Here is a 22,448-nt window from a genome sequence, read left to right on the forward strand (position 1 = left end):
ATTTACAGACAAATTGTTTTGGAACCAGAGTTGTGTGGGAGGGTACTGTTTTAGATGAGTGAAAATGCTGACAGAAACTATTGACATAAAGTCTTTGCGCCAGATTTATTGCCATTGCTAACTGTGACCAGCTTGTAAATCTGAACTCTGATACAAATTTGATGGAGTACAAATCTTGTCTTTCTTCTTGCAGTACCTGTGGTAAAACCAGCAGTATTACCTGGAAACAAAGCTATTGCCACTGTTTCGACACAACTAGCTGCTGCTCAGAAGAATAAACTCAAAGAACCTGGGGGAGGCTCTTTTAGGTGAGAAACCCTGTGCCTATTTGTGCTTGTGCTGCCTGGGCAGCCTGCTGAACTCAGTGGGAACCTTTCTCTGTGCTGCAGCGGTGCTGGACTGGCCTAGGTTGAACGCTCAAGAACTATTTGGATTTTCAGTAGGCAGATTTGCCACTTTAATAAAGACTTTAACAACCAGCTGTGGGCATACTTGTGCCAGGCTGGTTATAGTATTCAGCTATCAGTAAGGATAAATATCAAACGTTGCAAACAATTCCTGCCTGGACAAGCAGGTAGAATTCATTCCTTCACTCCTCCCAGCTCTGCTTGGGTTGTCCAGTTGCACAGCCTATCTTAGTGATGAGTGCAGTTTATTACTGTTTAGTGGTAGTGATGTATCTGGTCTCTTGCTTCTCAAGTTGCTGAAACATTACATAAGAAACATTGAGAGAACAGTTAGGAAGTAGAAAACTACTTCTAGTGCTCTTTGGAATAAAATTGTTAGCTTTATTTGTTATATAATGAAAGCAAATAAAATGCAAAAATGAGATAAAGTATTCAGGTTTATTGGAATTCGTCATATGCAGCTGTGGTATTGCAGAAGTGGGTGTAGATAAGCACTAAATGTTATGATTATAATGAGTTTTCCTTTCTTAAGGGACGATGATGACATTAATGATGTTGCATCAATGGCTGGAGTCAACCTGTCGGAAGAAAGTGCTCGGATACTGGCAACAAACTCTGAACTAGTGGGCACATTAACAAGGTCCTGTAAAGATGAAACCTTCCTTTTCCCAGCACCTTTACAAAGAAGGATATTAGAAATAGGTATGTTATTTCTCTTGAACTTTATTAAACAGATTTCATTAGTCTTGGGTTTGATCGAAGGCATTTTTTGTAGAGATTGATTTGAGTAGATTGGAGTTGCTGGAGTCATTACCTTTTGTGTATTCTGATGCTTGTGGACAATCATTCAGCTTATGGAAGTAGAACATTGTTAAGGGCTAGCAAACCAATAGAAACCATTGCCTTCTAAAGTAATGGCAATGTAACATCAAAATTCCTGGACCTGGTTAAAAATTCTCTCTGTTTTTACTGAGAAGGCATAACAGAAATAGCATGTTTTTATAAAATCCAGAAACACTTCAATCATATTTATTTACTTGTTTAGAATGAATAGTGGAACATGACTGAGGTTAGCCACATGTTTAGCTGTATTGTAAAATAAGTTTTTACAACTGACTTCTGTCCTGATCGCAGGTAAAAAACATGGCATAACAGAAATCCATCCTGATGTAGTTAGCTACGTATCGCATGCTACACAGCAAAGACTACAAAACCTCGTGGAAAAATTATCAGAGACTGCTCAACAAAAGAATATTTCTTATAAGGTAACTGTATTTGATCGCACAAAGCGAACGGCAAGATTGCACAAATTCAGCAGAGTATTATGTTGGCTGTAATGCCCGAGCTGAGGTATTTTGTTCTCTGAATTTAGGTTGTTTATTCTCTTGACTGATTCATCTTACATTAAGATATTAATACACATGGATTACCAGAACTCTTCAGCTTGCATGTACAAAATATTTTAAAAGCAAATGCAGAGAAACTGTGCCCTCCCCCTTTATTATGTCAAAAATTTAGAGTCTTGAGTGATTGTACAATCAGGCAGATAACAGCACTGCTTCGATTTCTCAAGAGACTGCTGACAAATGGGTGTTCTTAATAGATTCAAATGCCTGAACAGTGCTTAAAGAAACCACACAGCTCTGTGAAATATGTTCAGGAAGTTAAAGCTGTGATGATACTAGTTTTGAAGTCAAAATTTGATGATTCATGACTAGAACAAAATGTTTTTAAGAATCCTAGCTGGTTTGACTGGTGTTAAGTACACACTTGCAATTTGCTTGAAGAGGACAAAGTGAACATTTGAGCTTTAAATGTGTAAGTAAGTTCTACAGTACAGTACAAGCTAACAGCTTTAAGAAATGTAATGAGAAACATCTTTGCCATGTTTTCAGGATGATGAAAGATACGAACAAGCAAGTGATGTTCGGGCACAGCTCAAGTTCTTTGAACAACTTGATCAAATAGAAAAGCAGCGTAAAGATGAACAAGAAAGGGAAATTTTAATGCGTGCAGCAAAGGCAAGTGCTTGGATTTCACACATGTTTGCAATGTGTCAGTTTTGACATCAGAGCTGCCGTTTCTTTTCATTCTGAAGTGCTTGCAATGAAGGGGAACACTAATCTTCAAAGATGGAGCTTGATGAATATGTTCTTTAGCTAGATCTCTGTTCTGCTTTTTATGGTAAAGCATGTGAGACAACTTCTTTGCCAGTCTTATTACATGTTCCCAATTCAGGTAGGTCTTAAACCTTAGTTTTTGCACTTTGCTTTGTGGAAAATATGAATTTTATAGCTTGATGGTACTCATAAATAGAACAGAGACATTACAGGTATTTTGGAGACCAGAAATGGAATCCAGATTTTTTTCTTTAAAAGTCACAGAAATACAATAAATAGGAAGCAGTTAATGTAAGAGCAAATGTAAGCTTTAGACTTTGAGGTTTTACTCAGTGACATGAATATAGGATGAACGTGACTTAGCTGGCCAGACGCACTCTAGAAATAACTCACAAAACAGCGTAAGGGTTCTGTTGGGTTTGTGATCCAGTATGGTCATGTAAATTGTGAAGCAACTTCTTCATTTTTGTTGGTTCCTGTTAGACCTGAGCTGGAATGCTCTATCCAGATTTTGAGCCCTATGCTAAGTAGACTTCAGAAGGAAAGCAATTTAAAGGTCTAGGAAATGTGACCTGTAAAGTCAGATTAAAGAGTAAATCCATTTACTTCAGAAGAGAAAAGACTGGGGTGAGACATAATTCCTCATGAATTTTTTTGCATATTCATATAATCCTGTTTGCTGCATATAAAGTGCAGGAGGGAAGGCATAGGTTAATCATTAGGAAAAGCTTAATATTCTGAAGGAACTTTAGTACTGAATTAAAATAATTTAATTTGTAGTTGGTCTAAAGAATGTATGGATTTAACAGTCAGGATTTGCTTGAATATAGTTAGTCTTATGTGAGAGTACTTGAGACTGTCTTGAAGGTCTTTGTGTTTTCTGTTTAACTTCTTGGAAAAGGCAAGGAACAAAAAGAATTGAAATTCAGTGTCAACTAAGCAAAAAGATAGTAATTGGCAAATAGGTGTTAATAGTGTTAGACAATAAAGCGAAATGGGCAGTTGCTAATATAAATGGTCTGTTGGTCAGTTAGCTGCAGCTTGTTCAAACAGGAGTCTGTCGTGTAGGTGTAGCAAAAAGATATGTTCTTAGTAAGTGCATAATTACACAGCAAGGGGAGGAATTTTTCCAGAAAGTACAGGTCTGATTCCTTCTTTCATATGCAGTGTGTGCGTTTCAATTCACAAATCTCTGTAATTCATGTCTTGTCATGGGTTTGAGGTGTAAATGCTTAGCTATTGCTTTACTATTTTTAACAAAGCTGGAAAAATTGATGCTTTTTCAAACATAGATACCTGAAATTAAGAAAAGGAAAACTGCTTTTAATTCCTAAAAGCCATTTTCCCCTGTTGCCCTCTCTGGCAGTGGCAGGTATTCTCCGCTTCCTGCTTTAATTTAAGTAAAATTTTCATATGCTTTGTAAAACTTTAACTGCTTTTGTAACCAAATAAATTTTTCTTTCTTTTTCTCCAACCATTCCATGTCTATCCTTTATCAACAGTCTCGATCTCGACAAGAAGATCCAGAACAGCTTAGGTTGAAACAGAAGGCCAAGGAGGTGAGTGTTCACCTTAATATGAACTTTCATCTTGGAAATGGAGAGAAAAATAATTAACTGTACTTTCTCTGGCACACACAGATGCAGCAACAAGAGCTAGCACAGATGAGACAGAGGGATGCCAACTTGACTGCATTAGCTGCCATTGGTCCCAGGAAGAAAAGGAAAGTAGATTCACCGGGATCTGGATCAGGAGCAGAGGTACAGTGTAATTGTAATCTTTGGGTTTGCTGTGTCAGCCTCTATGAAACGGTTCCGTTCAGTTTTTTCCCTAGTTGTGGATGCTTTGAGCAGCAGAAGTGTATTTTGTGTTCAGATTTGCTTGCTCCTAGATCAGGCATCTCTGTGTGGTATGGGGAATAGAATTTGAGTTGTCATTCCCGGATTCCTCCTGCATTGGAGGAATGTTAGAAAAGCTATCTCTGTTCTCTCAGGTCTCTGTTGGTTTTGGACTTCCATAAGTTTTGGAAAGAGATTGTTGTTGTAGTCAACCTACTTAAATAGGAGTGCTGAGGTGGGTGCAGTGGTAGAATTGAGTTGCTGCTAAATTTGACAGCAGGAGCTTCAGGTCATAGGAACTTCCCTAATTTTTTCTTTAGCGGCTGGTTTGCCTTAGTTTTAGTATCTCTACAGCAGATCAGTTTGACCAATTCCATCTGATAATGATGTTTTTGCATACTTTGTATATTCTACTGTTCAATCTGACCTTTTAAAAATTTCTCTGTAGACTAAGTATCATTGTACTCAATATCTGATTAGTTTAATGTTAGATCGGGTACATTGGTAAACTGCCTGCTGTATTCCTAAACAAGTTACCAAACATGAAATGCTATAGAGCTGCTTTCTGCATGAAAGAAATATGGGATTTCTCTAGTGTTTGAAAAGAACAAAATCTTCTCAAAACTTGTCATTTATAGGGACAAAAGAATTTGAGGATTTTTTCCCTGATTCTGATAGCAATTATCAGGATAATAATAGTTTAATAATTCTGATTATTAGTCCCTGGGCATTCCCAATTTTCAGTGCTAAAGCATTTGTAGTATAGAAAAGCCTTTTGTTTCAAAAGAATCCACCTCGGTTTATACTGAATTACTAGAAGAGATGATTTACATGTGCTTGATATATGAAACGTTAGAGAACAATACTAGTAACTGTTATTTGTATTAACAAATACAAAAAGAACATTCAGGCTTCTCTGGAGCATCTTCTAAAGTAATTTTGAGTTTTGAAATTTATTAAAATGCTTGTTACTAATAATAAGACTTATGAAAAAATAAGTTGATGGATTGCTGGGTTAAAGGTTTATAATTATGGCTTAAAATGATAAAAATTGCTGTATGTGGCACTTTACAAAGATAGATGTGGATATAAATGAAGTCATCTCCGAGGAACATGCAGAAGTATCTCGTGCAGCATTAACGTTGGCATTGCTTCCTTCTGCATGTACAAAGTTAACAGTCTGTTAATGTCACTTAAGTTGTGGAATGTATTTTTACATCCTCTGTGAGCACTTGGTTGTATTTCATCTAAATCTGGCTAACTCAGTTATCCCAGATTAATCACTCGCTGGTTAACCAAATAACTTCAGGTTCCCTGGAAATCTCATCTTTTTGTCTGTTTAATTAAGAACCAGCTGCTTTTGATCTGATGCTCACAGCTGTGCTTCTGCTGCTGTGTCACTTGACATTTATAAATTGAGCTCCACTTGTCACCATTTGTACACAGTTTGTCGTTGAGGCATATTACAAGAAGTGTGGAAAATAAGGTTTGTCATTACTTAGGCATAGATTTCTAAATGGAAGCGTTTGATGTCTAGGAATGCTGAATCTTAATTGCACATAAAATCACTTCGAAGTAGTAATTGCACTGTTTTGTTTCAAAATCCAACAGAACAGGTTGCTGTCAGTTTGAGTTTTATGTCCATGTGATGTTATTGAAGGTTACAAAAGAGGTTCTTAACTTATTCCATGCCTACAGGAGCAGCATAGTTCTGTGTCTTAAAAGACTCCTGATATTTATCTTTGCATCTAAAGTATTAGAATCTACATAATAAAATCAGGCTTGAGCTTCTACTAAAGAATATTTAAATCCCCAGAATTTAGAACCCCTTCCAACCATTCTTTCTTGTAGTAGCCGTATGTATGTATTTGAGAAAATCTAATTAGCATCCAGTGTTCTCCTGCATCTTCTAACTAACTCCTAGCGAAATTGATGGAAATCAGACACCTAAGTTGTACAAGTGCCTTAAAATAACTCTTTGAAAATCCAGCCTTTAAACCCTTCTAACTATACAGGATTTCAGTGACTTGATGCTGGTGGTTCAACAGGTAACTTACTAGAGAAACAGAAGTCTTACTTTGGTGTTAGTGGCATGATAGAACAAGAATATAATTTCCAGCATAAGTTTAGATCTTTATATGCTAGTGGAGTGTGTTTGAACCTTCTGGTGTCATAAAGTTCCCTTAGAAAAGAAAACATTATTCTAGTAAATGAAATTGAAGGAAAAAAGAATCCCTAGCTAATCCACAGAAGTGTAACCTGTTCCAGATAACTCAGAGCACCATTATTTACATAAGTATAGAAAGAGCAAGATACCAGCAACAGACAGCTGCCAAAAAGATTCCCGACTTTAAAATTGGCGGTGGAAGCCTGCTTCCCGGTCTCTGCATGCCATCTGCTGGTGCCTGCGCTTTACTGCCGCAGGGATGCTGCTTCCCCATGGGTTTGGGTGCTGCTGTTCTGAGCCAGGCTGCTGTTTGGCTGTCTTTGCTGGACTGTGCCCCTCTTCCTACCAAAAAGTGTTTCTGTGCAAGTACACAGGATGTGATCAAACCCAGGTCTTCAATGGAAGCGGCACTGTGTCACTGGATTGTGTTCTGCCAATTCCAATGGCTGATAACTTTAAACCACTCCGGGAATTCCCAGCTTGTATAAAGGAAATCGTAGCAAGCAGAGTTGTGTTAATTGTATGTATCCTATTGGGACTGTGTGTTCTGCAAGTGAAAATGCATTGGAGTTAGCCCAGCAGAGCTTTGTAACTCCATTACGAGGCAGTGCACATCTAAACTGCTAAAGGATGTGGGTATCTCTAAAGATATCAGATTATTTTTTTTAAGTGACAAATATCATAATATACTACTTATCTTGCCAATTTGTGTGGAAAACTACCAGTGTGCACCAGAGATGGCTGAATGATAGGGAATGAATTCAGAGATCATTAGAGAATGTCTGACTGTGTCTAGGATAGCTGCTCCTTAATATAATGCTGAGCTTGGCTACAGTTGTTGTCACTGAACGGAGAGCTCATGGCACCCTACCATGAAAAGCAGGGTGGAATCCAGTATGTTATTCAAGACAGGATCCAGGCGGTAGGACTACTTCCCACTTCAGAACACCAGGGCTACCCTTGGGATCTGTCTGCTAGCATTGGGAAGAATGCTGTCTCTTTTTTGGTTGTTTGTTTTGGTTGTTTGGATTGCTTATCTTTAGTGCCTTCCTAAAGATAAGAGCAGTGCTTTGGGTTTGGCTTTGTTTGAGTCTAATGTTACTGAAAGCTTCAGATTGTTCAGCTGTTGTTTATAACTATTAAAAAGAAATCTCTGATCTAGTAGCATACAGCTACTGCTTGGTAGCTTCACATACATAGTCCCTTAGTTCTTACCTTGTGTGTTTTCTCTGCAAAGTTGTGGAATACCTGGGAGCACTGACATAGGACTGTAGAATCGTAGAATGGTTTGGGTTGGAAAGGACCTTAAGATCATCCAGTTCCAACCCCCTGCCATGGGCAGGGACGCCTCACAACAGACCCAGTCACCCAAGGCTCTGTCCAACCTGGCCTTGAACACTGCCAGGGGTGGAGAATTTACTGCTTCTCTGAGCAACCCATTCCAGTGCCTCACCACCCTCACAGTAAAGAACTTCTTTATATCTAACCTGAACTTTCCCTGTTTAAGTTTGAACCCATTACCTTGTCCTGTCACTGCTGTTCTGATTTACCTGTTCTTCTCCTTTGCAGGGATCTGGTTCAAATGCAGCAGTCCCAGGCGGCTCTGGAGTCGGAACAACCAGACAGTTTACGCGACAAAGGATAACGCGGGTGAACCTCAGGGACCTCATATTTTGTTTAGAAAATGAGCGAGAGACAAGCCATTCACTATTGCTATATAAAGCATTCCTTAAGTAATGGAAAAGATCAAGGTATTTTTGACGGAGAGACGCCTGAGGACATTTTTTAATATATTTACAAATTACGCCTTTTTGTAACAAGCAAACGGGATATTGTTTAAAAAACAACCACCTCTTTACATGGAACAGTTTTATATTCCTGTTTATAAATAAACTCTTCAGTATCAGAGAAATACATTTCTGTAACAGTGAGGATACTTACAAGGCCTGTGGAGACTATAAAAGGACAATTAAATTTTAACTCATCTCTTTGATTGAGTGGCCTTCTTGCCAAACAAGCCATATATAAAGACTGATGGAATCGTTTAGCAAATAACTAGCTACCCTTTGTCAGCCCTGTAGCAGTTTCGACATTAATTGTGCATTTTAGTTCAGTTTTATTCAACTAAATCAACTATATAGGCATATGTCTACAGCAGATGACCTCATTTCATTTAGCTTGTTTTTTTAAACAGTCAGTTAGCAAAGCAAACTGATTTTTTTTTTTAAAGAATATTTATCTTTTTCCCCCAAATGTTCAAAATCTAGAGGGATATACAGTTAATTTTAAACATAACCTCAATTTTAATCACATTATTGCTTATTAGAGGCCCTGAAATCCCATAAAGGAGGGTTTACTTCTGAATGTTTTAGCAGCATCTGTAAAAATGCATTTTTATTTGCTATAGTTTGTAAAGCTGTAAAGTTAAAAAAGGAAAAAAAGGAAAAAAAGAGAAACCTTTTCAGCATAAATATATTTTACTTGCACTGTGTTTTTTAGCTAAAGTGAAAGCTTAGATTAAATAAAATCAAAGTCGGGAGGAATCATCAAAAAGACTGTTTCTCAGTGTGAATCAAGTGTCGAAAAATGGTTGGTGTATTTTGTCAGTAATTGTACATAATTTTTGGCACATAACATAAAAATGGCTATGTAAACTATAATTATTTTGCTAAAAGACTGTATGCAAGCTGTGGGCCTACTTTAAAGATGTCCAGAGCAAAGTCCCTTCTTTGTACCTATTTTTTTATTACAAATATACTAATTGGTTCTTTATATTTTCAGAGGTTATTGTATTAAATTGTCTATTGATAGTACTTTTATGACTGTAAATACTTTGGCTTTCTTTGTGTGAACTCTCATGGTAGAATTTAACTCTCTTGCGTGTAAACTGAATGCTGATCAGTATTTTTATCAACACCTGACAACTGTTACACCCCTTTTATTTTGTCTTTTAGGAAATCCTGTCTTTCCATTTTTTTTTCCATGTAAATTTTGCACAGTTACTTGTTCATATGTAAATATTTTACTTTCAAAAATGAAGTTTTTAATTGCTATTGTTTTATATAGGATTGAAAGAAAATTAACTCCTTTATTAAAAACAAATTTATCTGTATTTGCTAATGTATTTTTCTTGCTAAATCTTTTCTCCTCTTGGATTTATTTGTCTTGGTATAGTAAAAGATTAGTCTGTCTGAGGGGATGCTGTTTCCTAAAGATGCACTTTGGTGGAAGGGGGGTTATATTGTTTTGTCAGTTTGGGGGTATGTAACTTTATGAATCTTGATATTTCATTGTTGTCCGAGGGATCTTGGACTAAGATCAATGGGTTTTGTTTATTTGATTTTTATGTTTCTGAAGAGATCTTGAAAGTATTTTGGGTTTGTTTAGTGAAGGTTTAATAAAACACCTTCTCCTTGAGGGCAGTCTGCTCCCTCGACCACAGTTAACTATAATGACTTCAGAAGAAGGTATGATATAAACCACAGACTTCGGAGCACAGCTATAAAAGGATATAATCTGGGACTTGGTTTTGACTGTTAATGTGAACATGTAAGGTGTTTTCATGATGCTCTGTGCTGAATGTTTACCTTTTGGTTTGGGTTTATTAATCCCTTCTCTCACAGGCAACTTAAATAATAATTCACAGTGATGAGGGCCTAATCCTTCTCTTAAATAGAAAATCATATTAATTTGATCATTACTTACAACAGACAAATCTATCTACAGGCATCAATCACTGCTATTGAAGTGGTGTTTAGATTGGCACTGACTTGAGCTGCATGAGGAGACTGTGCCCGTAACATGATGGACTCACTTGACACCATGTATGACACTTACTTGAAAATTTAAATTGTTTGTAAACCCCAAACTGCTTCCAAACTGTGTAATGGTATTAAGTAGAAAGAAAACAACTTTGACTTTTGGCCAAAGCATTGTCATAGCCTTCCTTTGACTGTTGAAAGTGTTGGTTTAAATGTGAATCCCCACTGGCCATCCAAGGACCAAGCACAGAGTCTACAAAGCTGTGGCAGGTAAGCTGGCAACAAACTGGCTTTCAGGTGCTGCTTCCAGGAGCAAGCTGGGGGTAAGACGTGTTTGAACAATCAATGTTATTTCATGGTGTGCTGTGCCTTGTGCTCCCTCTTCAGTAGAGGTCATAGCTTAGAAATATGCTGGAGAAGCTGTAAGAGTTGAGAGAGAGCTGTAAGACCATAGTGCCTGCTTTTGTTTTAAATTACACATTTTTGAGTGCATGGTCAGCCCTTCATATAATTTTCCTCAGCTTTTAAAAGCTTTCAGACTGAAAAGCTGATAGCATCCATCTCCCTCCAGTAGTTCAAATTCATGTAATTTTTGACTGGGATATTGGCCCTTAATAACTTCATAGTTACTGGAGTGAGCACTGCCTCATGTGCATATATTGGGGAGATATTTTCATGGCACATCTGTTGTTGACTTTCATCCTCTTTGTCCAAAGAGTGAGGTGAATTCGTTGTAGCACCCTCACAACTGGAGGCGAGTGTGTTGAAGATTGCCACAAGAGGGAGGCTCACTCCGTGTGTGTGTCTATGATGGTTTATTATCCCTTTCCTTACAGCACTTTCAGCTGTGTGTCAGGCACAGGTCGCTTCTCTCACTTGTAAGTTTACCAGCATTTGTGTGTGTGACCTAAAGGCTCTCAACCCTGCTTTACAGAACTCTTTTTAACACCTTCGATGGATAACACTGTAATGTTCCTCAACTATAATTCTTTTGCTAGCACAAAATTCAACAGAACGAATAGGATACAATGAGGCTCTCTGATTTCAGCCTGTTTTTCAAGTTTCACAGGTATGTAATTAAACAGATAAGTTTTTAGGGAAGCTATTGAAATATATACCGAGATGCATGAATGCAATGCCATCATATTCACAGTAATTAAGATTCATGTGATCCAAGAAGATTCCCCATCCTTTTAAGGTTGTCTAAATTACACAGAATGCTATAAGAAGTGTCATGCAATGATAATTTTAACGATTTTCTTATGTTTGCAGTTATTTGTCCATCTGCAAGGAAGATTGACCCTTTGGGGTAAGTGGGGTGGGAATGCAGCTCAAATGGGCACAGCTGTAACTCAGTGTCAGCATTGATGTTGCTCTGGAGGGTGAATGCAGACCTGTGAGTCCAGGTGAGCTACAAACCCTTACACTGTGTGTTCAAGTGGGGAGGGATCCCTTCTTCAAATACTTGCAGTGCTTGTGCTGGGGATTTTACACATCAGGGCTTTAGGCAAGCACAGGTTGCCTGAATGTATTAAAATGTGCTATAAACAGAGGTGAGAAAAAGGCCAAGCTAATTTTCTCCCCAAAACATACTCTGTTCCTGCCCTATTCCCCATCCACTCATGCAGCCACCTTCACTATAAAACCCCTTTGTCAGTTAATCTAACTGGAAATGCCACGGTCCCTCTGAGCATCATCCCTGTCCTGCCAAAACTCAGGGTGAAGCACCTACCTCTTACGATCAGATCACATCAGGGCTTGTCTGTGCGGAAGACAGGAACGCTGGGCACCAGAGACCATGCTGAAAATAAATCTCATTTAATTTGCATCAGCCCAACACCACAATCTGGATTCATGCAAATGACCCCATGCCAATGTCCCAGTGCTGTGCTGTCTGATAGGAAAGGTGAAGGGGGATCAGCGAGGAGTGCCTGCAGCATCTCACTGGTACTTATCATAGAACAGTGCTCCCCAAAGAGAGGCCACTTCTGCAGGTCTGTCACTCTGAAGGTTTCCTTAAACTTGCTGGTCCAGTCTCAATTCCTGCAATAATCACCGTTGTGTTTGAGTAGTCCTGGGCTGAAGAGCATCTATCCATTGATGATCTTCTCGCTAATGTATCCAGGCATGGTGTAGATCAAAAGAACCAGGAAGATGGTCAGAAGAGCAACAATCAGCAGGACAATGATGTACTTCTTGTACCGCTTCCAGATAAAGAACACAAAGGTCTTCATAGGATTCACAAACCAGTTGAAAGAAGTTTTTGGTCGGCTGGAAGGGAAAGGGAAGAATAGATAAGCATAGGCTCAACCCCCAGTGCAGTACATTGCCATCATGGATCACCAGCTCTTCCTGCTGCTTCCAGACAGGATCTCCCTAAGGGCTGCATTACCTACAGTGCCTGTGAAAGTGCTGGATCCAACAGGACACCCGGCTCAGGCAAGCCCCACAAGCACTGTTCTGCATCCATGTGGCCAACGGGGACGTTCACATGGCTAAACCAGAGCTGCTTTTTCTGTACAAGCAGCGTTATGGCATCGCTGCCTTGAGAACCTCACTGAGCTTCACCCTGCCCCAGATGCTGCAGTCCCAGTTTGCAGCCTCCGTTGCCCAGGTCCCCACTGGTTGCCCTCAGCTTCCTGACAAGCAGCTGCTCCCTGTCCCCATGCAACCAGCTGCTGCAAACCCAGCACTGTCAACCCTGTCAATGGGGATAACAGAGGTCCTCACTTGGGCTTTTCCAGGGGTTCAGGCTCTTTTCGGCCCAAACCAACAGGACTCTTCTCAGCCTCCTCCAGAGTCAGCAGCTGGAACTCGGCTTCCACCTTACCCTGCAGGGAGAACAAATCTGAGCCACAGATGGTGCGGATCCTTGCCAGGACTGGGTTTGTTTCCTCCCAGTTCCATGACCCTTTTTTCCAGGCATCAGCTACAGTGCCTCTGCCTTCACAGCCAGCAGAAATGCCAGAAATGAACTGGTTTGCAGCCAAGGCACTGCACTGTAACGCGTTGCCTGATACCTGGGTTTTCTGCAGCCTCCCACACCTGCACTGAGCAGAATTCACCCTTGGGGACAAACAGTGGTCCACAAGCAGGGCCATCACCAGGGAGTCTGTCCTGGGACAGCTGGCACCTGGGATAAGCTTTTGCTGCTGTCCTGATGGTGGATGTGGAGCCACGTGCTCCTGCTTTGCTCCCTGCACTGAGCACTGGTGTGGGAGAAGCTCAGATTAAGACATGGATAATCCCTGCGTGTTGCTGCAGACACTTGTGGGCAGATGAGGGGCTGGATTTGCAGCAGATGGGACAAGTCTCCAGTGCTGCACAAAGTCCTGCTCAGTACCTTACTCTGTAGGTGCTGTGCATGCAATGGAGGTTGCAGGACCAAGGTTGCCATGTCAAGACCACCTCTCTACTCACCCGTGCCAACATCCCACCTTACCGTCAGGAGGTACTTGTTCCCGCTGGGGTCTGTGAACTCCAAGTCCTCTGGTTTGACCGAGCTGCTCCACTTCTTTTTCTTCTTCTTCTGCTTCTTCTCCCTCTCCTCTCTCTCCTCATCCTCTTGATCTTTGAGCTTGATGAAAGGCCACCAGCCCCGCATGCGCTTGTTCCGGAAGATGGAGAAGCGCGGGGTTGCATTCTCCTTGGCCATCTTGATGGTGCAATGCTCCGAGCTCTTGGCTGCCCGCACCATGTCATGCAGCTTCAGCTCGATGGACCCTGGAGGCACAGTGGAGAGCTCACGGTGAAATCCCCACCCAGGATGTGGTTTTCTGCCTCAGCCAGGAGTAGGTCCCGGCTGCTGCAGTGATCTGGCAGCATCCTCCACATCTACAGGCGGAGAACCTGAAGCTCAGCATAAGAAAGGACCAGCCCAAAAGTTAGAGACTAAGAAGCAGAAGAAGCCACCGGTCTTGTCTCGTCTCTGGCCAGTTTGGTTTGCATGGGGTATAAGGGGTTATTTTCCCTCCTTTACCACATCTACGCTGCTCTCCTCACGTGTCCAATCTCCTTTTCCCCACTTGTTCCTGCAAATGTCAATCAAAACTTTAAATCTGGGAACCTTCTTAAAGGTTTCAAGTCTGTCTCACATCTGAAGCAGCCCCGGTTCATTTCCTGCCCAGTGCATTCCCCTGCATCCCTATCCTCATTGGAAGGAGCTCCCACAGCCCTGAAAAGGGGCACCAAGGCCCTGGGCCGAGCATGAACGCTCAGGGGGCATCTCCAGGCTCTGTCTGCATCTCACATGTGAAAAACCAACCCAGGTGACTGCTGAGCTTGATCTGATGCTCCTGGTGTCCCTGTATCAGAGAGCTGAGCCCCAGGGAAGCACTGTAATAGCCCAGCAAGGTGAGGGACAGGTCACACCATACCTAGAAAGTCATTGGCTGAAATCCTGTCATAATCCCAGACCTGGAGGACCAGAACAGCCGGTTCCCGAAACTCCGATTCCTCCAGCGAGAAGACAGAATCCTTCTTCTTGTAGGTGATCTCCTTCTCAGTCGGGAGGTAGTTAAAGCGGAAGATGAACCTCCAGTTGAAATTGCCCTCCCCAGTTAAGGAGTTAAAGTGAACATCCGTCTCCTGCTTGTCGTGGTCGAGACCCTTTATCCAGCTGCAGGAGGAACTCGGTTATCTCTTACCCAGTCAGCCAGACCCAAAGGCTGAGCAGAGGATGGAGGGGCTGCAGGAAAGAGCCAAAGAGCTGAACCAGACCAACACTTCTGGGGGTATAGCAGGGGGCTGGAATAGGGCACTGCATGGTGAGGATCAGAGGAAGCAGTGAGGGTGCGGGGCAGGAATAGGGCACTGCATGGTGAGGATCAGAGGAAGCAGCGAGGGTGCGGGGCAGGAGCTGGGGTCTGGCCTCCCCCTGTCTCCCATCAGACCTCTTCACGTAGATGTCACTGGAGGGCTCTCCCGTTATGGGGTTGACGTCATCCAGGATCACATCGTCTGTGTTCCAGATGATCACACGCAGCTCGTAGCTGTGGGGAGGACACAGGGGAGAGGGAGACACGTGCTGGGAGGGCAGGGCAAGCCCACTTGGAGTGGTTCCTGCCAGGGCTTCTCCAGCCAAACACAGCCCGGCAGGCTGCTGCCGTGCACAAAACCCCTCCTAAGGGCTACAACCCCCGGCACAGACACCCGCAGTCACAACAGGCAGCACTTGCAAAGCAAATCCCTAGGGAAACCCAACCAGCCCCACTTGGCCACAGGAGCACAGAAAGGCTTAGGCAGGAAGGGACCTCTGCAGGCTCTGCTCTAATTCCGTGGTAAATCAGACTGCTCAGGGCTGTGTCTGCATATCTGCAAGGACGGATATCCCAGCACCTCCGGGGTCACTACATCCCTGTCCTAGGGTAGCTTCACTCTCATTGGGAAAATGTTTTCCTCGATCCAGCGGAATGTTCCTTGTGTCCGTTATCTCTCATCCTTCCCTGTGCACCCCTGACAAGGATCTGCCCTTCCGCCTCAACAGCCCCATTACATCACTGCGAACAGCAGATCTCCTCCTTCAACTTCACTTCTCCAGCAACCCAAAGGAGGTCTGGTCCAAACTGAAGCCAAAACAGAGCCAGACGAGGAGCTCCGACCTGGGCTTTTACCACCTTCATTTTCAGCCTTAGGGGGATTAACCCTGCCCTTCACAAACACTTATGAGCTGAAGCTCTCACCCAAGAGACCACCCTATGGCAGAGCTGGAGCGGAGGAGCTGCGCACCAGGCTTAGCACAGCCTGTGCAGGGCTCTGTGGCACATCCCTCCCGCAGGCCACCAGCCCCATCCCATGTGCGTTACCTGACAGGCAGCCGCGGCTGGATGTTGACGGGCGGCGGGGCAGGGACGTCGTTTGGGAACATGTCAATCCACATGTGCAGGGAGCCCTGAGCAGGGGAGACAGCACAGAGACTTCAGCCCACAGCCCTTCAAGGAGCAAGGGCTCGGTCCTGCAGGGAAAGCTCTCGCCAGCCCCACCGCTTGGCTCTGTCCATCCCCAGCGCTTCGGGGACGTGTGGCTGGGTTTTAGGTAGGGAAACGATTCAAACTACCAAAAATTACAGGGAAGCAAAGCAGCAGTGATAGAGACAAAGCAGAGGAGGAGGCAGGCGAGGAGACCACCACCCATCATGGTGCATGATGGCAGGGAGCGGAAGGCAGAGCAGGTCCCTTGACCCCCCCTACAACACCTCATCAGGAGACAGGAAGGACTCTGGGCACCAGCACTGGTACCACAGCACTGATGGACAGAGATCCCTTGAGGAAAGGGGGTTCAGAAGCACCGTGAGAGGTCAGAGCAAAGGATACCCAAGGCCAGCAGCGCCCACTTCAGAGCAGGGACAGCCTCCACAGACACAGCTCCGGTTGCCCATCCAGGAAGGGGCAACACATGGGATCCATGCCATGGCGAGGAGGAAAACAGGGGCCTGGGCTGGGACCCACCTGCCCCAAAGGTCCTTCCCAGAGCAATGTCTATGCTGGGCAAGGAAACCCCTCACCTGCACAAGCCCAGGGTTCTCAGGGTTGTAGAGGGACCGGATCTCCACGTGCTCTGGGACCAGCTTGTATCCGTATCCTGGCATCTCTTCCCAGTGCTGCAGGACGTACAGAGCCTTGTGTTCATCATCCACGGCGGAGCTCTCATCCGCTGCTCCTCCCTTGCTCCTCACAGAGGCCTCTGCAGCAGGACACAGCCGGGTAGGAGATGAAGACCTCTGGCCAGCAAAAGGCACGTCAGGACATTGGTCACAGGCACAAGGGAATGGCCCAGGCAAACAAGCACCTCCCCAGGAAAACAACATGGGGAGAAGCAGGAGCTGCGGGTGCAGTTCAAGACCCAAATCCTGCAGGAACCACCGTGTGAGGACCAAACGACCAACCCACCCCTGGGTTTATGAAGAGCATCTGCCCTTTGGAGACCAGACCGAGACTGAAACCGTCCCAAGCTGGCCCTGAGCACAGCAGAGGTTCATGGGGCACTGACTGCAGCCATGTTTGAACCAGAGCCAGCTCTCAGGAGCACCAGGACAGCACGTCCCGGCTACCCGCTGACCTGAGAAAGGCGAAAACGGCTTTTGGAGACCGCCGGAATCAGCTTCCCCATCGACCCCCTGTGCATATCACCGCCATGCAAGTGAGTTTACTTTGCTCCATCCGCTTTGGGACCAAACAGCCTGGGTCTTCCCCCAGTGCAACACCATCACCCACTGAACCCAGGGCACTGAGCACTGAGGATGCTTCCTGGGAAGAGAGGCTGGTGGCTTCCCAGACCTCTCCCCACCCGGCACAGGCAGCGGTGTAAGGGAGCAGCCTTTGTCCTCCCGGCCCTCTGTACCTTCAGGAAAAGCCTCTGGAGGGACCTTGAATATCTTATTGTCCACTTTGACCTCCTCCCGCCTGTACTCCGCTGCAGGGAGCGAGTTTTTCTTGCATAAACTATCCAAGATCTGCGTGGGTTTGAAAGCGTCGCGCCAGGCGTTGTAGCCAGTTCTGCGTGGAAGGAAGGACATTGAGAGCAGCTTCAGCCTAGACACAACAGGTCCTTATCCCAGGCTGTGAAGGGCCCTGCCTGCCCTACAGCACAGGCTGTGCCACCGGATCCCTGCTCAGAGTCTGCAGTGGGGATCAGAGCTATCACAGGAAGCTGGTGGGGATCTAAAGGAGATGGAGTTACCCAGGTAGCTTATAGCGAATCTGTGGGGCACCGGCTCAAAGGAAACTGGGTGCAAGCTCTGTCCTGCAGAACTGGAGCTGTTCTGCTGCCCACCCACACGGTCGGTGAGAAGAGCACATCTCATGGCCCCAGTGCATCGCACTGGTACCTACGTGTCGTACTGAGAAGCCACTCCGCAGTTGGCCCTGTGCTTGCTGTAGAATCGATTCTCCAGGTCGATCTTGGTCTCCCCAATCAGATCATCAGATCCAACCAAATCATGGTCGAATATTGCCACAGTGAGCTCCGATTCCACGGGAAATGACACCGTCAGCTCCACCACTCTGGACAGAAGCAGGCAGGTAGAGCGCGATTAGCAAAGAGGATGGGAATGAAGCCCATGCTCTGCTTTCACTGTCCTACTCATCTAAGAACTGTATTTGACAGCTCCAAGACCTCTGATAGAGCCTGCTTCTCCATAATTCAGTGTGTGAGCTTCGCAGTGCAGCAGTTTTCAGTGTGCACGTGCAAAGGAGCTGCTTTTCCGGAATGCCCTTGGATAGAGCTTGGAAAAAGCTCCCTGATGCTCTGTTGCTCCTTGGCTTGCTACTCTGTTAAATCAAGCCCCTAGGAATGCTTCCATCTTAACCCAGCACACTGATGGCTCCTGTGTTAGCCGGTGGCAAGAGACACGCCTGGGACCTTTGTGTTAGAGCACAAGATTCCCAGCAGGAAGGAAAAGAGGCACATGCTGGACCGCAGCCTGAGCCCCAGATCTGCGCTATTCCCATTAAACCTGCTGGATGAAAACTTCCTGCGTACTCTCCAAACACGGGGTTGAGCTGCTTTGGGATGTATCGCTCCTTCGTGTCCTTCTGCTCCTGCCCCACAGTCACCACCACATAGGGATCTGCCTTGCCATTGGGGTCGGCTGGAGACAGGTTAGTGGCCTGGAATACACAAGAGGAACTGCCATGCACCAACTGCAGAGAGCAACCTGCACAAGGAACCACCCAAGCCCACTGTCAGGGCCACCCAGCAGTGACACCAGCACTTGTTCCAACACAAATCCCACTCAACAAGCCACCCATGTCTCCATCTTCTTGCCCATAGTCTCAAGGCAAAGGAGAGGAGCCAAGAAATGTCCATGGGAATGTTAGTACCTGCTGAAGCTACAAAGCATGGAAGGCTCCCCATGGACAAGATGCAGGTGACCCCCGCTGGCCTTCAAGCCAGCATCGAGGTTGTCACAAGTGCAGCTGCTCATATTCAGTGAGCAGAGAATGGCAGGAGGTGCCCATGGAGGGACAGAGCTCCGAGCATCGCTGCCAGCACCACCAGGTTCTTACCTTCACAATGTAAACCCTTACAAGAACCTTGATGGGTCTGTTCCTTGGAACACCCTGGGAGACCTTGGGCTCAGTGCCAGCTTCCGCGGTGGGGTAGACGTAGAAGGAGCCCTGCAGGAAAGAGACTGTCAGTAACAGCTAGCTACTAAAGATTGCATCTCAGATGGGATTGGAGCCAGCAAGACCAGCTTCACGCACCAACTGGAAAACCAGAGCCATTGCCCCATGCAGACCACAGACACCCAGTACCTATGGGGACAGCCCTTTCCAAAGGCACAGTCCCTGTTGCAAGTTAAGCTGCAGGCTGTCAGAGCACTGCCAACGCCAGACCTGAACATCTCCGGGCACTTTGGACTGCACAAGTCAGGGGGCACCAGAGGTTTTCTAAGGACCACCTTAAATCAGCTTCTGCGGTTGATATTGCAGTATTCAAGGGTGCAAGGATACTGCCTCTCTTAAACAAGTTTTACTGAGTTTAAAACCAGGGAAGCTCACTGGTTGTTGTTCGTACACTGAACAAACCCAGAGGCCCCACAAGAGTCCTTTATGTTTCATGCTTCCTCCTTGCAAGAGCTGAAACAGCTACATCAGGTGCATTTATCAATTAACAAAGGACCACAACACACACAGGCACCAACAGTAAATGGCCCTGCCACACCATGGCCACATGGCACCTTGCACACACATGCACTCTACAAGGCTCTGCCAGTGGTGGCAGGCTCCGAAATGCAGGTTGTCCTAAGGATCTGCTTCCACAGGCAGCACAAATGGCTTTCAAATGATCCAGTACCTTGTACTTCCCTACAAAATGTTCATCCTCGTTTCCATCTTCATCCTCATTTGCCTTGCCACGATGGAGGGGGAAAATACACAGCCAGTCTTCAAAGTGATCAAACTCATTTTCCAGCTCAGAGCTGTAGATCTGAAATAAATAGAAAGTAATATGGGGGCTTTTCCTGCCATCTTAAAGGGGAGGGAGTCAGAAAGACCATCCTTTCCCTGCTCCAACCACTTCACCTGGTCCTCACCAAGGAGGTGACAAGGACACAGACAAAGGGCTGGATCTGTCACCCCAATAATCACCTGAAGGGTGGCAATGAGCTTCCTCTTGGGTCGAGCAGGTTCAGCTTCAATCACTGCCTCATCTTCCACTTCCATGTCAATGGAGGATGCGTTCAGATTTCCTCCATCTAGAAATGGCAACAAAAGATTAGGAAATGCTCTGATCTTCCCCATCATCTCAAGTATCCATCCATGAAATCACCCCAGCAACAGCTTTCACCCAAGGCTTTGGCCTGTGTCAGGGTAACTGGAGCTATCGCTGGGTGTAACGAGCATCCTTATGGCATCTCGGATTCCCACCAGGCATGGCCGGATGGGTGGCACAGATTCTGCTCTACCCTCACAATCCCACACTCCTGCAGCTGGTTTTGCTGCAGGTGTTTGCTCACTCTGAAGGCTGTTGCTTCAATGCCATTTTCCGTCATTTTCTGAGGAAATTTTGGTGTTTTCAGCTTGAAAGAGCATTTGTCAGCCCCTGCCAATGTTTCCAGTCTCTGCGCTGCCTTTTGCGCTATTTCTGAGCATTGCAAAGCTGTTGCCTGCTCAGACCCCATTCCCACAAGGCCAGCACCCTCTGCGATGGTTTCAGCCCTGTCACTCCCCACGGAAGCACTGGGTTTTGCCAGAGAACTCACCTGCATCATTCAGGTCATCATTATCAGCATCTTCCTCATCACTGCGTGTCTGAAACACACACACACACACACAGTCACCCCACATCCCTGCCAGCAAAGGCTTCCCCACCCAAGCACAGCCAGCAGGGTCAGTAACACCTAACCTAAGGTCATTTAACATCAGCATCACTGCAGCAGGGTATCCAGTGAGTGCCTTAAGGACATTTTCTTCCCCTCAGATCCTCCTGCTGGCTTTTCTGTTTGCTATTTAAGGGACATAGGGCAAGGAAGGAAAACTGGGCAGACCCATAGCGCATCCTTGGCAAGATAGCTCTCATGAAACCCTACCTGGTTATACAGCTCCTTCAGGGACTCGTAATACTTGGACCACCAATCCAGCTCTTCCAGCTCTGGCTTTTCCTCTTCGTATTCTTCCTCCTTCCTTACAAGCTTATTGATAGGAATTTTCTTCAAAGGAGCCTTAAAAGAACAGAAAAAAGGGTTCAGAGGGAGGAAACCCCCATGTGCCCTGGGAGCTGCTGCCTCAGCTTCAGGCAGAGCACGAGATGCAAAGCTACCCGCAGCTCCAGTCTGTGCTTTGCTATAGAAACAAAGGCACACGGAATCGCATCTCTGCTCCCTGTGCCTGACTCCAGACACACAGCAGTGCTGATGCACAGGAGTGTTTGGGACCACAGCAAAACACTGTGCTTGAAACCCAGCTCTGAACTCCCTTTGTAGCTCTCCAAACTGCTTTGTTTCCAGACTTCAGGTTTTGCTGGGCCCAATGCACCACTCACCTTCATAAGAGTGAGCGGGTGAGTGCTGGGACCTGGGTCGATATCGATATTCACCACAGTCTGAGACAGGAGACGCTGGGATGAGACTTTCCGAGCTGAGGTGGAAAGAAGGAATGTCACGTTGCCATGGGTTTAGTTCTGCCCACTGCTCCCTACCTTCTGGTCGGGTGTTATTCCACAGGGAACCCCTTTTACCCCGCTATTGCGGGATTGCTCTTAAAGCTTCTGATAGCAGACCCTGCCTAAACATTGGAAACCCAAGCGCAGTGCTGAGCGGCCACCCCCATCGACACGCTTGCTGCTGACTCCCACAAGCATGAGATACACCTCAGAAACAAGCACAGATCCCTCAGTCCTTTGCCTCTTCCCCTTTGTGCTGTGTCTATTTACACACTTCCAGATCGGGAGCTCTGGCTGTTGTTATCACAGAGCTGTTTAGTGAATCCATTGCCCAATGAACAGACCTCAACCCAGCGATGTGAGAGAAGCATAAACCTTTCATGGACCATCTCCCTAAAGCCTGATGGAGGCCTCACTGGAGACAGCTCTGCAGCCCGGCTATAGAAGGTTGAAACAGGTCAATGCAATAACCCTTTCCTAGGCCAAACATCTCTGATTCTAGACACAAACCTTCCACAGGAATAAGTCACTGCCTGGTACCCACCCCATCTGAA

General features: G+C 45.2%; 2 protein-coding genes across 2 annotated transcripts in view; one reads left to right on the forward strand and one right to left on the reverse strand.

Moving 5' to 3' along the window:
* Positions 1-8,444, forward strand: part of TAF4 (TATA-box binding protein associated factor 4) — a 35,872-nt gene extending 27,428 nt beyond the window's left edge. The window contains exons 10-16 of the mRNA XM_065691534.1: positions 194-308; positions 940-1,109; positions 1,542-1,672; positions 2,303-2,428; positions 4,030-4,086; positions 4,168-4,287; positions 8,102-8,444. Of these exons, the coding sequence (XP_065547606.1) occupies positions 194-308; positions 940-1,109; positions 1,542-1,672; positions 2,303-2,428; positions 4,030-4,086; positions 4,168-4,287; positions 8,102-8,269 (887 nt within the window). The 3' untranslated portion in view covers positions 8,270-8,444. The remainder of the gene's footprint in view (positions 1-193; positions 309-939; positions 1,110-1,541; positions 1,673-2,302; positions 2,429-4,029; positions 4,087-4,167; positions 4,288-8,101) is intronic.
* Positions 8,445-12,095: 3,651 nt separating this feature from the next.
* The window catches only part of LOC136020655 (fer-1-like protein 4), a 28,099-nt gene continuing 17,746 nt past the window's right edge, over positions 12,096-22,448 (reverse strand). The window contains exons 30-45 of the mRNA XM_065691933.1: positions 21,775-21,869; positions 21,323-21,454; positions 20,996-21,044; positions 20,382-20,488; positions 20,089-20,220; positions 19,299-19,409; positions 18,772-18,899; positions 18,123-18,293; positions 17,632-17,786; positions 16,796-16,974; positions 16,098-16,183; positions 15,186-15,284; positions 14,670-14,911; positions 13,736-14,016; positions 13,024-13,124; positions 12,096-12,564 (exon numbers count right to left, since the gene is read on the reverse strand). Coding sequence (XP_065548005.1) covers positions 12,384-12,564; positions 13,024-13,124; positions 13,736-14,016; positions 14,670-14,911; positions 15,186-15,284; positions 16,098-16,183; positions 16,796-16,974; positions 17,632-17,786; positions 18,123-18,293; positions 18,772-18,899; positions 19,299-19,409; positions 20,089-20,220; positions 20,382-20,488; positions 20,996-21,044; positions 21,323-21,454; positions 21,775-21,869 — 2,249 coding nt within the window. The 3' untranslated portion in view covers positions 12,096-12,383. The remainder of the gene's footprint in view (positions 12,565-13,023; positions 13,125-13,735; positions 14,017-14,669; positions 14,912-15,185; positions 15,285-16,097; positions 16,184-16,795; positions 16,975-17,631; positions 17,787-18,122; positions 18,294-18,771; positions 18,900-19,298; positions 19,410-20,088; positions 20,221-20,381; positions 20,489-20,995; positions 21,045-21,322; positions 21,455-21,774; positions 21,870-22,448) is intronic.

Source organism: Lathamus discolor, chromosome 11 (assembly GCF_037157495.1).
Source record: "Lathamus discolor isolate bLatDis1 chromosome 11, bLatDis1.hap1, whole genome shotgun sequence".
NCBI classification, from domain to species: Eukaryota; Metazoa; Chordata; class Aves; order Psittaciformes; family Psittacidae; genus Lathamus; species Lathamus discolor.